Source organism: Notolepis coatsorum (genome assembly GCF_963971535.1).
Source record: "Notolepis coatsorum genome assembly, chromosome: 4".
Taxonomy (NCBI): Eukaryota; Metazoa; Chordata; class Actinopteri; order Aulopiformes; family Paralepididae; genus Notolepis; species Notolepis coatsorum.
In genome coordinates this window covers 4463953-4483562 of record NC_140168.1, presented here as the reverse complement: position 1 = coordinate 4483562, position 19610 = coordinate 4463953, and the positions used below count along the sequence as shown (strand labels likewise).

At 46.4% G+C, this 19610-nt stretch overlaps 1 protein-coding gene across 1 annotated transcript in view; it reads right to left on the bottom strand.

Moving 5' to 3' along the window:
• The window catches only part of LOC311227603 (uncharacterized protein), an 83248-nt gene extending 65115 nt beyond the window's left edge, over positions 1-18133 (bottom strand). The window contains exons 1-2 of the mRNA XM_084313325.1: positions 17863-18133; positions 5337-5515 (exon numbers count right to left, since the gene is read on the bottom strand). Of these exons, the coding sequence (XP_084169451.1) occupies positions 5337-5515; positions 17863-18001 (318 nt within the window). The 5' untranslated portion in view covers positions 18002-18133. The remainder of the gene's footprint in view (positions 1-5336; positions 5516-17862) is intronic.
• Positions 18134-19610: the final 1477 nt, after the last annotated feature.

Below are 19610 nucleotides of genomic sequence, written 5' to 3'. Positions count from 1 at the left end.
ACACAACAAGTCATGCGTTCTTCTAAAATGATCTAGGATGGCACATAAAAATCAGAACTTATTTCCATTGCAGTCCTTGGTCTCAGCTCAGCAGCACAGAGTATTTACATAAACATTAAACTAGAGACTCTGTGCCAGGCGTCCTCAGCTGTTACAGATTTATTAAGTTCAGCTGAGAAGCTTTATTGTCATTATTATTATTATTATTATTATTATTATTATTATTATTATTATTATTATTATTATTATTATTATTATTATTATTATTATTATAACAGTTGTAATATTTGGATTTTATGGCGTCTTTTTTGTTTTTTGATCTATTGTGATGTTTCTTCTTGACTTGTACAAGAAGACTTGTACAGCCCATGGGGGCTATTCCATGTGATCTCGGGCTATACAAATACATTTGATTTGATTTGATAATAAAAACAGTACAAAGTCAAAGTACTCACACAGCCAAAGTACTCAAAGTCAAATGTAGATAGATAGGCAGTGAGAGCAGCATATCACCAGGGTTATCAAGTGTAGATAGATAGGCAGTGAGAGCAGCATATCACCAGGGTTATCAAGTGTAGATAGATAGGCAGCGAGAGCCAGCACATCACCAGGGTTATATATATTTACATTTACATTTTGTCATTTAGCTGACGCTTTTATCCAAAGCGACTTACAAGTTTTGTACAACAAGACAGCAGGAAGAGTACAACTCTATCAGCTGAGTAACAATGTTCATCAAAGTGTTGAGTGCTACAGTGTAGGTTAGTTTATTAGGACAAGTGCATGACAGTAAGGTTAGTTAGGGTTAGAGTTTTTTTATGAATTCATTTAATTCCAGATGATTGAAGAAGTGCGTCTTATTCGACGGCGAAAGATTGGACGGGGTTTTCGGCTGCTGTCCTAACTGTGGTGGGAAGTTCGTTCCACCATTGTGGGGCAAGGACCGAGAATAGGCGACTTCTCTTTGATGATGACCCTCCCGGAGCTCGGATATAGGAGTAGATCTGAGGCGGCCAGAAGATATATATATATAATGTGTGATAATGTAATAGATCTCTGGCCTGCATAGGGATAGAGTTTCATGTCTCTCTACACATCGTTCCAATTTGTTAATGTGTGAAAAGTAAATGATTGCATGCTGACCGGTCCAAGTCTTGTTAGATCTAAAACATTCTCAGACGGAGCATCGTGGCTTTGAGAAGGTATTCATGATGGATCTGCTTGAGATGGCTGAACAATCTGAAGCTTCATAAGCAGTCTGTTCTCTTCTTAGTAGTAACTTTTATACTTAAGGGGAGACACTACAGGTGAATAGGGTAAAATAATTAACTAATAGATATCACAATGAAACTTCCCCAGTTGATTACTTATATTAAGACAAGACTGTTTTGTATTACAAGTTTTCTGAAATTGTATGTTTAAATATGCAAATGAGGCATTATCTACTTAAATATGCACTAATTTGCATATAATTCCAGGACAGAAATCTGAACATTGGATAAAGCCATTTTCAAAATTATAGTTTCATTTTGTTGACATATTAGAGCCAAAGGTTATTACAGAGGGGATTTTGGATATCTCTTTTTATCACTCCATACATCAGAAAATACTCCATTCAGTCAATTTTTATGGTAAAATTCCATATTTCGCCATGTTTTTAGGAATGAAATGTGATATAAATCAGGGTATGAATGCGATATCAACAAACCCTTCTGTAAATACCTTCAGAACTTAGATATGAATAGAACTGGAAGGTTTGGTGTATGTGCGTGCTACTGCAGTGGAGATTTCTGGCTCAGAGTATGAGGAAAAACTCTTAAAACTCATTTTTGGGAAAACGCCTTCAAAGTTCTGTATTGTAAAATGCCATACTTTTTTTTTAAACAGATATTTACAAACACAAAACCTAATCAAACCATTAGTAATAGACAACCTAAACACATGCCTGATAACTGAATAATAATAATGATGTTATTAAACTGAACAGAACTACACACAGGCTACAAACAGTGTAGTACAGTGTAGTACCCCCTAATAGGCAAAAAATATTTGAATAGATATCACTATGAAACTTTCCCAGTTTGTTATGTACATATAAACTAAGAAAAAATATATTGCAAGTTTTCTGAAATGTATGTTTATATATGCAAATGAGGCACTTCCCCATTAAATATGTGGACATTTATGGATGCAATAAGGCAAAATGAAGTAAAATAAACAACTAAATGTGTGTTATTGACGTTTTATTGTCACTAGTTTCATAGAAGACATGTTTAGGAAGCAAAATATAACAAAATCTCAAAATCAACAAAAAAAGTATATTTGCCTATTCACCTGCAGTGTCTCGCCTTAAATTAGTGTGCAGAAGGCATTATCTGTATACCGTGTATATATATATAATATATATATAATATATATATATATATATATATATATATATATATATATATATATATATATATATATATATATATATATATATATATATATATATATATATATATATATATATATATATATAAACACACATGCATGGTATACTATATATATACAGCAGGCATGCTGTAGGCCTATATACCGTATATATATATATATTTATTCTTACCATATATACTATAGTAAGAGTAGGTAAAAACTGTACCTAAACTGCACCTCGTCCATTTATGCCTTGCACTATATAGTATTGTATATTAGTACACTGCACAGTATTGTATATTGTATGGTAACTACGTCTACGAACATTGTACATATGTCAAAACTGAACACTGTGACCTCTTTTTTACTTCTAATTTTTACTATGTTTTTATTTCATACTTATCTTGTCATGCACAGTCTCTGGAGCGCAACAGTAAGAAGCATTTTGTACAAAAGTATTCTGTACTTCTGTATGACAACTATTAAAGAAACTTGAAACTTGAAAACTTGAGGTAAGGGATATGTACAGATATAAATAGTGTATTTATATAACAGCTTTTATCCAAAGCGCTTTACAATTTGTTCCTCACATTTTTACCCATTCACTCACACATTCACACACTGACGGCGGAGGCGACCATGCAAGGTGCCAACCTGCTCATCGGGAGCAGTTAGGGGTTAAGTGTCTTGCTCAAGGACACTTCGTCGAGCTGTCCGGGAGGAGCGGGAATCGAACCGGGAACCTCCGGATTACCAGACGACTGCTCTAACGAGCATTAAGTAATATGCTGAGGATATTATTACCTACACAATGTGCAAAACCTCAGTGAGTTGAATAGTTTCTGGGGTGACTGATAATAACAACGTCATAACACAATCACAAGTAACCAAAGGCCTAAAAAAAAAATTGTTTGGTTCCTGTTGGTTGTCAGTTAAGGCCATGGGTAGGTAGGGAATTTCTTTATTTTATATATATATATATATATTTTTTTTATGGCGACTATGGATAGGGAATTTCTTTGTTTGTGAAATACTTTTTATATATTCTCATTATTGACATGGACCGCACTTTTTGACTAAGATTTAACTAAACTTTATTGCAAAAAAAATAATTATTATTATTAATTCTTTTAACAATTTTTTTTATTTTTTTATTTTTTAACTCATAAAATAATTTGGGTCGCACCTAAATCGGCAGGGTCGGTCGGCAACAGGAACCAAAATTTTTTTTTTTAGGCCAAACTACCTTTATACACTATAAACGTTACTATGTAACCGAGATTACCACCAATATCACCACAAGTAACCTAAACTACCTTTATACACTATAAACGTTACTATGTAACCGAGATTACCACCAATATCACCACAAGTAACCTAAACTACCTTTATACACTATAAACGTTACTATGTAACCGAGATTACCACCAATATCACCACAAGTAACCTAAACTACCTTTATACACTATAAACGTTACTATGTAACCGAGATTACCACCAATATCACCGCCAGTAACCTAACTACCTTTATACACTATAAACGTTACGTTACTATGTATGTACACACCAGATTAATACCACCATCACCACCAGTAACCTAACCACCTGTGGGACACTGTGACCTGGACATGTAATGTTCTGATGTGAGTGACTCTATAAGAACGGTGCACAAGGCAAGCGCTCGTTCTACACTCATTCTTTGTGCCTCATAATGCAGCTCAAGTGGAATGTTCCTGTGTCTTCATCTGGAGTCCTACAGCTGGGAGGGGTCCTGCAGTCCTACAGCTGGGAGGGGTCCTGCAGTCCTACAGCTGGGAGGGGTCCTGCAGTCCTACAGCTGGGAGGGGTCCTGCAGTCCTACAGCTGGGAGGGGTCCTACAGCTGGGAGGGGTCCTGCAGTCCTGCAGCTGGGAGGGGTCCTACAGCTGGGAGGGGTCCTGCAGTCCTGCAGCTGGGAGGGGTCCTACAGCTGGGAGGGGTCCTGCAGTCCTACAGCTGGGAGGGGTCCTACAGTCCTACAGCTGGGAGGGGTCCTGCAGTCCTGCAGCTGGGAGGGGTCCTGCAGTCCTACAGCTGGGAGGGGTCCTGCAGTCCTACAGCTGGGAGGGAGGGGTCCTGCAGTCCTACAGCTGGGAGGGGTCCTACAGTCCTACAGCTGGGAGGGGTCCTGCAGTCCTACAGCTGGGAGGGGTCCTGCAGTCCTACAGCTGGGAGGGGTGAGGGTCCTACAGTCCTACAGCTGGGAGGGGTCCTACAGCTGGGAGGGGTCCTGCAGTCCTGCAGCTGGGAGGGGTCCTGCAGTCCTACAGCTGGGAGGGGTCCTACAGCTGGGAGGGGTCCTGCAGTCCTGCAGCTGGGAGGGGTCCTGCAGTCCTACAGCTGGGGGGGGTCCTACAGTCCTACAGCTGGGAGGGGTCCTACAGTCCTACAGCTGGGAGGGGTCCTGCAGTCCTACAGCTGGGAGGGGTCCTGCAGTCCTACAGCTGGGAGGGGTCCTGCAGTCCTACAGCTGGGAGGGGTCCTGCAGTCCTACAGCTGGGAGGGGTCCTACAGTCCTGCAGCTGGGAGGGGTCCTGCAGTCCTACAGCTGGGAGGGGTCCTGCAGTCCTACAGCTGGGAGGGAGGGGTCCTGCAGTCCTGCAGCTGGGAGGGGTCCTGCAGTCCTACAGCTGGGAGGGGTCCTACAGTCCTGCAGCTGGGAGGGGTCCTGCAGTCCTGCAGCTGGGAGGGGTCCTGCAGCTGGGAGGGGTCCTACAGCTGGGAGGGGTCCTGCAGTCCTGCAGCTGGGAGGGGTCCTACAGCTGGGAGGGGTCCTGCAGTCCTGCAGCTGGGAGGGGTCCTGCAGTCCTGCAGCTGGGAGGGGTCCTGCAGTCCTGCAGCTGGGAGGGGTCCTGCAGTCCTACAGCTGGGAGGGGTCCTACAGTCCTACAGCTGGGAGGGGTCCTGCAGTCCTGCAGCTGGGAGGGGTCCTGCAGTCCTGCAGCTGGGAGGGGTCCTACAGTCCTGCAGCTGGGAGGGGTCCTGCAGTCCTGCAGCTGGGAGGGGTCCTGCAGCTGGGAGGGGTCCTGCAGTCCTACAGCTGGGAGGGGGTCCTGCAGTCCTGCAGCTGGGAGGGGTCCTGCAGTCCTGCAGCTGGGAGGGGTCCTGCAGTCCTGCAGCTGGGAGGGGGTCCTGCAGTCCTACAGCTGGGAGGGGTCCTACAGTCCTACAGCTGGGAGGGGTCCTGCAGTCCTACAGCTGGGAGGGGTCCTGCAGTCCTACAGCTGGGAGGGGTCCTGCAGTCCTACAGCTGGGAGGGGTCCTGCAGTCCTACAGCTGGGAGGGGTCCTGCAGTCCTACAGCTGGGAGGGGTCCTGCAGTCCTACAGCTGGGAGGGGTCCTGCAGTCCTACAGCTGGGAGGGAGGGGTCCTGCAGTCCTACAGCTGGGAGGGGTCCTACAGCTGGGAGGGGTCCTGCAGTCCTACAGCTGGGAGGGGTCCTGCAGTCCTACAGCTGGGAGGGGTCCTGCAGTCCTACAGCTGGGAGGGGTCCTACAGTCCTACAGCTGGGAGGGGTCCTGCAGTCCTACAGCTGGGAGGGAGGGGTCCTGCAGTCCTACAGCTGGGAGGGGTCCTACAGTCCTACAGCTGGGAGGGGTCCTGCAGTCCTACAGCTGGGAGGGGTCCTGCAGTCCTACAGCTGGGAGGGGTCCTGCAGCTGGGAGGGGTCCTGCAGTCCTACAGCTGGGAGGGGTCCTGCAGTCCTACAGCTGGGAGGGGTCCTGCAGTCCTACAGCTGGGAGGGGGTCCTGCAGTCCTACAGCTGGGAGGGGGTCCTGCAGTCCTACAGCTGGGAGGGGTCCTACAGCTGGGAGGGGTCCTGCAGTCCTACAGCTGGGAGGGGTCCTACAGTCCTACAGCTGGGAGGGGTCCTGCAGTCCTACAGCTGGGAGGGGTCCTGCAGTCCTACAGCTGGGAGGGGTCCTGCAGTCCTACAGCTGGGAGGGGTCCTGCAGTCCTACAGCTGGGAGGGGGGTCCTGCAGTCCTGCAGCTGGGAGGGGTCCTGCAGTCCTACAGCTGGGAGGGGGGTCCTGCAGTCCTACAGCTGGGAGGGGTCCTAGGCCTACAGCTGGGAGGGGTCCTGCAGTCCTACAGCTGGGAGGGGTCCTGCAGTCCTACAGCTGGGAGGGGTCCTGCAGTCCTACAGCTGGGAGGGGGGTCCTGCAGTCCTACAGCTGGGAGGGGTCCTGCAGTCCTACAGCTGGGAGGGGTCCTGCAGTCCTACAGCTGGGAGGGGTCCTGCAGTCCTACAGCTGGGAGGGGTCCTGCAGTCCTACAGCTGGGAGGGGTCCTACAGTCCTACAGCTGGGAGGGGTCCTACAGCTGGGAGGGGTCCTGCAGTCCTACAGCTGGGAGGGGTCCTGCAGTCCTGCAGCTGGGAGGGGTCCTGCAGTCCTACAGCTGGGAGGGGTCCTGCAGTCCTACAGCTGGAAGGGGTCCTGCAGTCCTACAGCTGGGAGGGGTCCTACAGTCCTACAGCTGGGAGGGGTCCTGCAGTCCTACAGCTGGGAGGGGTCCTGCAGTCCTACAGCTGGGAGGGGTCCTGCAGTCCTACAGCTGGGAGGGGTCCTGCAGTCCTACAGCTGGGAGGGGTCCTGCAGTCCTACAGCTGGGAGGGGTCCTGCAGTCCTACAGCTGGGAGGGGTCCTACAGTCCTACAGCTGGGAGGGGTCCTGCAGTCCTACAGCTGGGAGGGGTCCTGCAGTCCTACAGCTGGGAGGGGTCCTGCAGTCCTACAGCTGGGAGGGGTCCTGCAGTCCTACAGCTGGGAGGGGTCCTACAGTCCTACAGCTGGGAGGGGTCCTGCAGTCCTACAGCTGGGAGGGGTCCTGCAGTCCTACAGCTGGGAGGGGTCCTGCAGTCCTACAGCTGGGAGGGGTCCTGCAGTCCTGCAGCTGGGAGGGGTCCTGCAGTCCTACAGCTGGGAGGGGTCCTGCAGTCCTGCAGCTGGGAGGGGTCCTGCAGTCCTACAGCTGGGAGGGGTCCTGCAGTCCTACAGCTGGGAGGGGTCCTGCAGTCCTACAGCTGGGAGGGGTCCTGCAGTCCTGCAGCTGGGAGGGGTCCTGCAGTCCTGCAGCTGGGAGGGGTCCTAGGCCTAACAAAAATAATGGTTGGTTTCAGGTTGCCGACCGACCCTCTGCCGATTTAGGTGCGACCCAATATATTTTATGAGTTTTAAAAAAAAAAATTATATATTAAAAAAAAAAAAAATCCGTTTTTTTTTTTTTTTTTTTTTTAGAATAAAGTTTCATAGAAATCTTAGTCAAACATTTAGTATTATGGATATTAAACATGCTGGCAGAGTACATGCATCCATGTTGTTGTGAACATTTTAACCCTTTCACTGCCACACGACAGCCGGTTAACCCTTTCACTGTGACAATACAGAAGGTTAGCCCTTTACTATCACACAACCGACGGCGATGCTCCATCATTAGCATCATTAGCTCCGCGGATGCGGAGCTAATGATGCTAATGATGGAGCATCGCCGTCGGTTGTGTGATAGTAAAGGGCTAACCTTCTGTCGTGTGGCAGTGAAAGGGTTAATTAAATAAAGAAATTCCCTATCCATAGTCGCCGTGGGAAAGAATAAAATAAAAAAAAAATAAAAATAAATTCCCTACCTACCCATGGCCAAACTGACAACCAACCTGAAACCAACTATTATTTTTGTTAGGCCCTACAGTCCTACAGCTGGGCTTCGAGGCCCAACGCAGCTCAAGTTGCAAAACAATCGTCTCAAAACAAAGTCACCCGCGAGAAAAGAAATGGCCAAAGGGACCAGTCATTCATCGTGAGAAGGGGGAGATAAAAACAGCTCTCCCACATGTGTCCCCAAAGGGCTGAAACCCGAGTGCCCCCCTTATAGTTCTACTACCGAGGATTAACCTGTCCCGTGGGAACCGAGCGCGCTGCTATACGGTTGTTTGGCTGACAGAGAGAAGACCTCTCTACCTCTTCGTCAGATTAATCTGGACTCTGGTGCTGCCTGTTTATACCGCGGCACCGAGATAAGAACCTTCTCCAGAGAAACGTAGAGATAATGAGATAATAATAATGACCATTTGACAGGAAGTGGCACCTTTATAAAAGGGCTGCTGGCTTTGAAGCAAACACCCATTGTGTGATATAATTTAATTAGCCACGTTAAAACCTCCACTACGGAGCCCCCTCACTGACTCAGGATCAGATCAGGAGGACGAGGCAGGGACATACAATACCACTGACACTAGCTGACACAGGACGAGTGATGTTAGCACAGACTGCAAGTACTTACAGGAGTCTCACACATACCTCAAGGACATAATGCTTTATGTACAGTACTCTATACGGTGTAACACACTCTATACAGAGAATACAGAGAGCCACAGATCAGTATATATTACAGTTTCCCACATGTTCTTATATTATCTGTGGCGATGGCAACTCAGGAGTCATGTGATACAGAGTCAAAGAACGATAAAGGACTGTGTACGTGCAACATATATTAACAGTTTGTCAATATGTGTACTGTACATGCAACACATAGATGAATAATTTGTTAATATAATGTTAACTTAACACTTAATATATGTGTGCCGCCTACCTGTTAGGGCTGGGCGATATGACCAAAATATCACATTATGATATACAGTATTTTTCCTAGTTTTGATGGTATATAACGCTAGTTTTCCAGTACACATTCCAATGTGATGTGACATTGTATGTCTTTATCTTATAATAAAACACGGTCCGATTGCATTGAAAGTAGGGATGTCCGATATTATCGGCCTACCGATATTATCGGCCGATATCGGCATACAAATGTGATATCGGAAAATATCGGTATCGGTTTTCAAAAAAAGAAAAATATATATAAAAAAAAAATTACATTTATTTAACCTTTATTTACCCAGGCAAGCAAGTAAGAACAAATTATTATTTTATTTATTGTCAAAGTATGCATAATGTTGTGTTAATTACACGACAAGAGATATGTAATGTTAATTACCTGAAATTATTCCGTTTTTTGGGGGGGGGAAACCCTGCATATATCGGTATCGGTTGATATCGGTTGATATCGGTATCGGAAATTAAGAGTTGGACAATATCGGTATATCGGTATCGGTAAAAAAGCCAATATCGAGCATCCCTAATTGAAAGTGGTCTATTTTCTTTTCAATTCGAATACTGCCGCTCTTTTTAGGATATGTAATATCCTACATCACAGACAACACTAATTGTAAAAACCCACACCTTTGCATGGATCCATGACGGACCATATTGGCTCTATACCTCCCAGCTCTACTTCCTGTCAGTAGCCACCTGGTTGCCAGGCAGCGCGGGGAGCTAAGCAAACACAATGTGAGGAGCGACCGTGACCTCTGACCCCTGCTGAGGTATTCCATTAATGCCTAGGTGTGTGTGTGGTGGGGGTGCGCAGCGCAGCACAATCGAACGATTTCCTCTTTCCTGACGGCAGGAGGAGGAAGGACGTTTACAACCAGACAGTTGCATAGTTTCACATCGACAACAGGAAACCAGAGGGAAGCGGCCACTTGCATCTGTCTCAACAACAGCATTCCTTGCTTACTAGTAGCGTGACTTAACGCAGGATAAATACCCCCTTATTTATTAGCCAAAGGTACACACACACACAGGGATGCACACACATAAAACACACATAAAGTGCACATACACAAAAACAAACACGTGTACATTACACACAGACACACAAATGCACACACACACGCCACACAAACACACACCACACAAACACACACCACACAAACCTACACACAGACACACAAAAGCATTTACATATACGCACGTACAGACAGATGTGCACGTACACACACACACACACACACACACACACACACACACTCACACACACACACACACGTGCACACACACACACGTGCACACACACACACACACGTGCACACACACACACACACGTGCACACACACACACACACACAGCAGCTGGACCCGACAGCATTACAATTTGCAAACCTTGTCCCCATTTTTTCTGACCTATCTCAAACTCTCTGCCCTCTCTCCTTGATCCTCCAACCACAACCGTTGCCGATTGGAGGATCGGGGGGGGAAAGAGGGCGGGGTTTGAGATAGGTCAGCCGTGCGTGTGGGTGGGTGGGTGTAATTATAATTAAAACACTATTATCACAATTATTGACACGGAAGGCACAGAAGCACATGCTATGAATGACAGACTTTTAAGTACGGTGGGAGGGGGCATTTCCCCTAATTGGACGAGCCATGTCAGATGGCACGCTGTCAAAGCAGCTTTGTAAACCCCTGTCAACAACTGCAGCGCCGATATCGCATCTGGAGCGTACAGCAGGTTGACGACTGCAGCGCAAGGTCACTCTGGATAATCATTTGTTGAGGTTGAAAATGTGGTAGACCTAGCTGTGGTCCCAGAGATAGCGCAGGCAGAACGCACTGGAAATATATAACACTAACTTATAATAACATAAGATACACACCAAATTATATGTTGTGGTTACAAATGAAGTTAAAAATATAGTAGGCGTAGTTGTATTCCAGGTAGTGCCAGAGATGCGTGTCATTACGTTATAAAGAGAACTACGTTAGCCTATATAGAATACCTGATAATCCTTCTATATACCTACTTATACTATATACACCTGCATATAACCCATATAAATCTGTATGATAACATGTACAATAATGCTGTATATACCGCATGGATATATTTATTCTTACCGTATATATATTTAGCCACAACTGGGTACATACCTGCATATAATCCTTTTTAGATATCTGTATATACTATATATATATCTTATATTACTCTTACTACCAGTATGACTTACTACCATAGTGTCTTTATACCTGTATCACTGTACATGCTACATAGTAATACTACAACTCTGTACATACATCTGATTAGCACTATTACTCAGTAGTACTCATTTATATATTTTATATCCAGTTTAATCACCTGTACATTGTATAATTTACTATTGCACTTTACTGTTACATTTGCACTCTGGTTGGATGCCAAACTTATTTTCATCTTACTGTCTACTTGTGCTGCATGATGACAATACATTTGAGTCTAATCTAATCTAATCTAGAGTCATTCATTACAGATAAGAATCGTCCTAATTGAATGTTTTAAATGGCCATAAATCTGCAGGGATCTTTGCACAATCTCTGCAGGGGTCAGGGGTCAGGGCCAGGGGGGGGGGTCAGGGGGCAGTCATCAGCACACAGCCCAAGGCGTTATAGCAGACTCGTCGACTTGACTACTCCTCGTGTGTCCAGCAGTCAGCAGATAGCGAGCTTCTATCAGATAATGAGCTTCTAGCAGATAATGAGCTTCTAGCGGATAACGAGCTTCTACCGGTCAGAAGGTAATGAATGAGCCCGAAGATTACAACTAGTATAACATGTTCTGCTGCGAGGTGCTGCGAGGCTCTTGTTGCCCATGACTACGCCAGGCAGCTACCCAAGGAACCTATAAAAGAAGGAAGGGTTGTCAGACCAGAACACCAGCGTTCTGTGCTCCGCTTGGTGTCAGACTTTAGCGCCAGACGCCAGTTCTATTGAAGCCGGCATTAAAATTCTAAATATACCAGCTATCTGATTAAATATATACATTGTGTGTATGTGTGTATTTCTCTTAACGCCACTTTTTATTTGAAAGCGTCCATTATTCTCTACTTCTTTGTATTTGACTCTTTTAATTGAGGATTTGTTTAAGTCAATGCAGATTGCAGATGATTCTGACACCCGGGGGAAATAATAACCAGTTTAAATGACATAAACAAGGAGACTGTGTTGATGATGATGATCCCATTCAACTCAACGTTGACAGAACTGAAAGTGTCCACACGGGGCGCTACAAGGTGACGTAATGACCCTTCCTTCTTTTATATAGGTTCCTTGGTAGCTACAGACCTCCAGAGAGGAAATGACAGAATTCCTGCTGAAATAGTATCTGTGTTCGCCGAGACTTTAATGTAAACCAGATGTTTTTTTTTCTTTTTTAAACCGGGAACAATAAAAAACGGCACTTCGTTGAATATGGCCGTTATTATTGCCAGTACAGAATAACTGTAAGGTTATGACATTGTAAAAAGCTTATCTGTGTTATACGCCCCTATACCGTTAGTCTGTCAGTCAGACCACGAGCCCCTCTCTGTTAGTTAGTCAGCACGAGCCCCTCTCTGTTAGTTAGTCACCACGAGCCCCTCTCTGTTAGTTAGTCAGCACGAGCCCCTCTCTGTTAGTTAGTCAGCACGAGCCCCTCTCTGTTAGTTAGTCAGCACGAGCCCCTCTCTGTTAGTTAGTCAGCACGAGCCCCTCTCTGTTAGTTAGTCAGCACGAGCCCCTCTCTGTTAGTTAGTCAGCACGAGCCCCTCTCTGTTACTTAGTCAGCACGAGCCCCTCTCTGTTAGTTAGTCACCACGAGCCCCTCTCTGTTAGTTAGTCACCACGAGCCCCTCTCTGTTAGTTAGTCAGCACGAGCCCCTCTCTGTTAGTTAGTCAGCACGAGCCCCTCTCTGTTAGTTAGTCAGCACGAGCCCCTCTCTGTTAGTTAGTCAGCACGAGCCCCTCTCTGTTAGTTAGTCACCACGAGCCCCTCTCTGTTAGTTAGTCAGCACGAGCCCCTCTCTGTTAGTTAGTCACCACGAGCCCCTCTCTCTGTTAGTTAGTCAGCACGAGCCCCTCTCTGTTAGTTAGTCAGCACGAGCCCCTCTCTGTTAGTTAGTCAGCACGAGCCCCTCTCTGTTAGTTAGTCAGCACGAGCCCCTCTCTGTTAGTTAGTCAGCACGAGCCCCTCTCTGTTAGTTAGTCAGCACGAGCCCCTCTCTGTTAGTTAGTCAGCACGAGCCCCTCTCTGTTAGTTAGTCAGCACGAGCCCCCCTCTGTTAGTTAGTCAGCACGAGCCCCTCTCTGTTAGTTAGTCACCACGAGCCCCTCTCTCTGTTAGTTAGTCACCACGAGCCCCTCTCTGTTAGTTAGTCACCACGAGCCCCTCTCTGTTAGTTAGTCACCACGAGCCCCTCTCTGTTAGTTAGTCACCACGAGCCCCTCTCTGTTAGTTAGTCAGCACGAGCCCCTCTCTGTTAGTTAGTCAGCACGAGCCCCTCTCTGTTAGTTAGTCAGCACGAGCCCCTCTCTGTTAGTTAGTCACCACGAGCCCCTCTCTGTTAGTTAGTCAGCACGAGCCCCTCTCTGTTAGTTAGTCAGCACGAGCCCCTCTCTGTTAGTTAGTCAGCACGAGCCCCTCTCTGTTAGTTAGTCAGCACGAGCCCCCCTCTGTTAGTTAGTCAGCACGAGCCCCTCTCTATTAGTTAGTCAGCACGAGCCCCCCTCTGTTAGTTAGTCAGCACGAGCCCCTCTCTGTTAGTTAGTCAGCACGAGCCCCTCTCTGTTAGTTAGTCAGCACGAGCCCCTCTCTGTTAGTTAGTCAGCACGAGCCCCCCTCTGTTAGTTAGTCAGCACGAGCCCCTCTCTGTTAGTTAGTCAGCACGAGCCCCTCTCTGTTAGTTAGTCAGCACGAGCCCCTCTCTGTTAGTTAGTCAGCACGAGCCCCCCTCTGTTAGTTAGTCAGCACGAGCCCCTCTCTGTTAGTTAGTCAGCACGAGCCCCTCTCTGTTAGTTAGTCACCACGAGCCCCTCTCTGTTAGTTAGTCAGCACGAGCCCCTCTCTGTTAGTTAGTCACCACGAGCCCCTCTCTGTTAGTTAGTCAGCACGAGCCCCTCTCTGTTAGTTAGTCAGACCACGAGCCCCTCTCTGTTAGTTAGTCAGCACGAGCCCCTCTCTGTTAGTTAGTCAGCACGAGCCCCTCTCTGTTAGTTAGTCAGCACGAGCCCCTCTCTGTTAGTTAGTCAGCACGAGCCCCTCTCTGTTAGTTAGTCAGCACGAGCCCCTCTCTGTTAGTTAGTCAGCACGAGCCTCTCTCTGTTAGTTAGTCAGCATGAGCCTCTCTCTGTTAGTTAGTCAGCACGAGCCTCTCTCTGTTAGTTAGTCAGCATGAGCCTCTCTCTGTTAGTTAGTCAGCACGAGCCCCTCTCTGTTAGTTAGTCAGCACGAGCCCCTCTCTGTTAGTTAGTCAGCACGAGCCCCTCTCTGTTAGTTAGTCAGACCACGAGCCCCTCTCTGTTAGTTAGTCAGCACGAGCCCCTCTGTTAGTTAGTCAGCACGAGCCCCTCTCTGTCAGTCAGACCACGAGCCCCTCTCTGTTAGTTAGTCAGCACGAGCCCCTCTGTTAGTTAGTCACCACGAGCCTCTCTGTCAGTCAGACCACGAGCCCCTCTCTGTTAGTTAGTCAGCACGAGCCCCTCTCTGTTAGTTAGTCAGCACGAGCCCCTCTCTGTTAGTTAGTCACCACGAGCCCCTCTCTGTTAGTTAGTCAGCACGAGCCCCTCTCTGTTAGTTAGTCAGCACGAGCCCCTCTCTGTTAGTTAGTCAGACCACGAGCCCCTCTCTGTTAGTTAGTTAGTCAGCACGAGCCCCTCTCTGTTAGTTAGTCACCACGAGCCCCTCTCTGTTAGTTAGTCAGCACGAGCCCCCCTCTGTTAGTTAGTCAGCACGAGCCCCTCTCTGTTAGTTAGTCAGCACGAGCCCCTCTCTGTTAGTTAGTCAGCACGAGCCCCTCTCTGTTAGTTAGTCAGCACGAGCCCCCCTCTGTTAGTTAGTCAGCACGAGCCCCTCTCTGTTAGTTAGTCAGCACGAGCCCCTCTCTGTTAGTTAGTCACCACGAGCCCCCCTCTGTTAGTTAGTCAGCACGAGCCCCTCTCTGTTAGTTAGTCACCACGAGCCCCCCTCTGTTAGTTAGTCAGCACGAGCCCCTCTCTATTAGTTAGTCAGCACGAGCCCCCCTCTGTTAGTTAGTCAGCACGAGCCCCTCTCTGTTAGTTAGTCAGCACGAGCCCCTCTCTGTTAGTTAGTCAGCACGAGCCCCTCTCTGTTAGTTAGTCAGCACGAGCCCCTCTGTTAGTTAGTCAGCACGAGCCCCTCTCTGTTAGTTAGTCACCACGAGCCCCTCTGTTAGTTAGTCAGCACGAGCCCCTCTCTGTTAGTTAGTCAGCACGAGCCCCTCTCTGTTAGTTAGTCAGCACGAGCCCCTCTCTGTTAGTTAGTCAGCACGAGCCCCCCTCTGTTAGTTAGTCAGCACGAGCCCCTCTCTGTTAGTTAGTCAGCACGAGCCCCTCTCTGTTAGTTAGTCACCACGAGCCCCTCTCTGTTAGTTAGTCACCACGAGCCCCTCTCTGTTAGTTAGTCACCACGAGCCCCTCTCTGTTAGTTAGTCAGCACGAGCCCCTCTCTGTTAGTTAGTCACCACGAGCCCCTCTCTGTTAGTTAGTCAGCACGAGCCCCTCTCTGTTAGTTAGTCAGCACGAGCCCCTCTCTGTTAGTTAGTCAGACCACGAGCCCCTCTCTGTTAGTTAGTCAGCACGAGCCCCTCTCTGTTAGTTAGTCAGCACGAGCCCCTCTCTGTTAGTTAGTCAGCACGAGCCTCTCTCTGTTAGTTAGTCAGCATGAGCCTCTCTCTGTTAGTTAGTCAGCACGAGCCCCTCTCTGTTAGTTAGTCAGCACGAGCCCCTCTCTGTTAGTTAGTCAGCACGAGCCCCTCTCTGTTAGTTAGTCACCACGAGCCCCTCTCTGTTAGTTAGTCAGCACGAGCCCCTCTCTGTTAGTTAGTCACCACGAGCCCCTCTCTGTTAGTTAGTCACCACGAGCCCCTCTCTGTTAGTTAGTCACCACGAGCCCCTCTCTGTTAGTTAGTCAGCACGAGCCCCTCTCTGTTAGTTAGTCAGCACGAGCCCCTCTCTGTTAGTTAGTCAGCACGAGCCCCTCTCTGTTAGTTAGTCAGCACGAGCCCCTCTCTGTTAGTTAGTCAGCACGAGCCCCTCTCTGTTAGTTAGTCAGCACGAGCCCCTCTCTGTTAGTTAGTCAGCACGAGCCCCTCTCTGTTAGTTAGTCAGCACGAGCCCCTCTCTGTTAGTTAGTCAGCACGAGCCCCTCTCTGTTAGTTAGTCAGCACGAGCCCCCTCTCTGTTAGTTAGTCACCACGAGCCCCTCTCTGTTAGTTAGGCAGCAGCACGATTGATTGATTGAAAATTGTATTAACAGATTGCAGAATGGGTACAATACAGTACGGCTTAATACACAGTGACACAATTGTTAAGGGGATGCAGACCAGAGAAAAACGTTCGTCTTGTTTACATCAGGGTCCCCCATTTTCAATTCATCGTAACATATATGACATACACGACATACAGATAGACAGTACTGCTACATCTATACATTTATGACATATCAGATTTGCAAATACAGTACTGTTTGTGATACAAAAAGTGTAGAGAAAAAGAGTGTATATACATTTGACGTAGAAACTGTACATTGGAGGAGGTTGGGTGGGTGGGTGGGGCTGTACATTGGAGGTGGGGGGGGGGGGGGGTTGGGTAGGGGGGGGGGCACTGTACACTGTACATTGGAATACTGACAAAGCCATACTTGGTCATTTACTGTACAACTGGGTTAGAACATTTGTAGGGGCCAGTTTCGAATTGCAGTCTCCCGTAGGTGTTCTTTGAGAGTGTTTTTGAAAGTGGGTAGTGATTCACATTCCTTTACAGCTTTGGGTAGGGCGTTCCACATTGATGTGGCATAATTGCGAAACGTGTTTAGTCCCTTGTTTGAGCCAAATCTGGGTTTAACATGATTTGTGGAGCTCCCTCTGGTGTTGTGATCGTGGTATTCACTGACCTTTGGGAAGTATTTTGACATGTACATGGGTACCTTGGTCGCGTAGTGTATCTTGTAGACCAGGCCCATTGCAAGTTGCTGTACTCTGTCGTCTACTCTAAGCCATCCTAGGTTGTCAAAGTGGGCAGGGGTGAGGTGGGTTCTAGGAGTCAGGTCAAGCAGTAGTCTGACCAGTTTGTTTTGTGATGTTTGTAATCTTGTTTTTTAGCGCCTTTGAGGTGCTTTGGTACCATGAGGTGCAAGCATAGTCGTAGTACCCTTGAATGAGTGCTCCTGCCAGAGTCTAGATAGACTCATACAGATAGATAGACAGTACTGCTACATCTAGACATTTATGACATACAATATTTACAAATACAGTAGGCTACTGTTTGTGATACAAAAATAGTCTAAAAAAGAGAGTATACATTTGATATGCATCAAACGTAGCCCCTCTGTTAAACAGCACTGACTTTTTGAATCTGGACTGTTTTTTTTTTAAATTTAAATCCCATCATTACCGACCGATATTGTAACATTGTAATAACGGTGTACACTACAGTCGCGCCTGCTTTTAATTACGGTGCCGCCATGTTTCGGTCGGGGGGGCGGGGGGGGGGGGGGGTAATATCATAGTTGTTTATTAAATATCGAATGGTCGCTACTTACTTACCACGCAATTGCAAGTCACTGTGGCCAATAAAGGGTCTGTATGTCTTCAAGATATCAGCGTTTTTCACTTTGCCTGTGTGAGCTCCTCCGGCAGTGTAGAAATAATCCAACAACGAGTCTTCACTGACATCACTCATCATTTCTCTGCTGCCGGATATTATTATTATTATTATTATTGTGGCGCGTTTGTAAACAACACAAAGCAGGCCGAAATGATTTCAGTTTTCCCAAATGTTGGGGGTGTTTTTTCAACTCGGCATACTGCTGTCCTCCTCTCTAGTTGTCGGCTAATTTGGGAGAAGAAACGGCGTGTAGTAGTTGCATCGTTCACCGTCTCCACCCAGAGCACCGCTGCCTCCTCCTCTTAACCCTTTACAGCCCCGTGTGTGTGGCTGCGGACCAGAGGGCATGTAGGGCCCCAGGTCTCCAGACAGCAGCAGCAGCAGCACTTCTATTACTGCACTTAATAAGAGTACATTCTGACTTCAAGATGACTCCTTAATACCTCATTCAAACCTGCATAATGTACAGTTTCTACGCCAAATGTATATACTTTTTTTGCTGGACTCTTTTTGTACCACAAACAGTACTGTATTTGCAAATCTGGTATGTCATAAATGTATAGATGTAGCAGTACTGTCTATCTGTATGTCATGTATGTCATATATGTTACGATTAATTGAAAATGGGGGACCCTGATGTAAACAAGACGAAAGTCTTTCTCTGGTCTGCATCCCCTTAACACTTGTATGTATTGAGCTGTACTGTACTGTACCCATTCTGCAATCTGTTAATAAAGTTTTCAATCAATCAATCAATCAATCAATCAATCAATCAATCAATCAATCAATCAAGCACATACTACAACGTGCAGTATACCCCCTCCTTGATTGATTGATTGATTGACAACTTTATTAACAGATTGCAGAATGGGTACAATACAGTACAGCTCAATACACACAATTGTTAAGGGGATGCAGACCAGAGAAAGACTTTCGTCTTGTTTACATCAGGGTCCCCCATTTTCAATTCATCAGGAATCAATTCATCCTAATGTACAGTCTCCTCCCCACCGTATGTATATGTATATTCTCTCCCCACCGTATGTATATTTCTCTACCACCCACCCACCCCCTCCTAATGTACAGTCTCCTCCCCATCGTATACTCTCTGTCAGGATCTATGGGTAACAGTACTGTATATTTGCATATTGTATATGTCACAAATGTAACAGTACTATATACCTGTATGTCATGTATGTCCCTATGCCATAAATGTCATGATGTCATGTATGTTGTGTATGTCATAAATGTCACTATGAATTGAAAATGGGGGACCCTGATGTAAACAAGACAAACGTCTTTTTCTGGTCTGCATCCCCTTAACAATTGTGTGTATTGAGCCGTACTGTATTGTACCCATTCTGCAATCTGTTAAATAAAGTTTTCATTCATTCATTCATTCATTCATTCATCATGCCAGTTAGGGTACCTTGTGTGTATAGCCTACTCCCTACTGCACCTTGTGTGTATATACTGTTTACTTGTACTCTTACGCATTATATTCAGATTCTATTTTTGTATTGCCTATATCTATTGTAACAGATATAATATAACCGATAGGGCATAAAAAACCTGCACCTTTCATCTGCACCTTTGTTTACACTATTTCTTTTTCTCATCTTTTTCATATCCAGAGTTAATTAAATAGTTTACACTGTTTATTCTTCTTTTGTTTATATTCAGATGA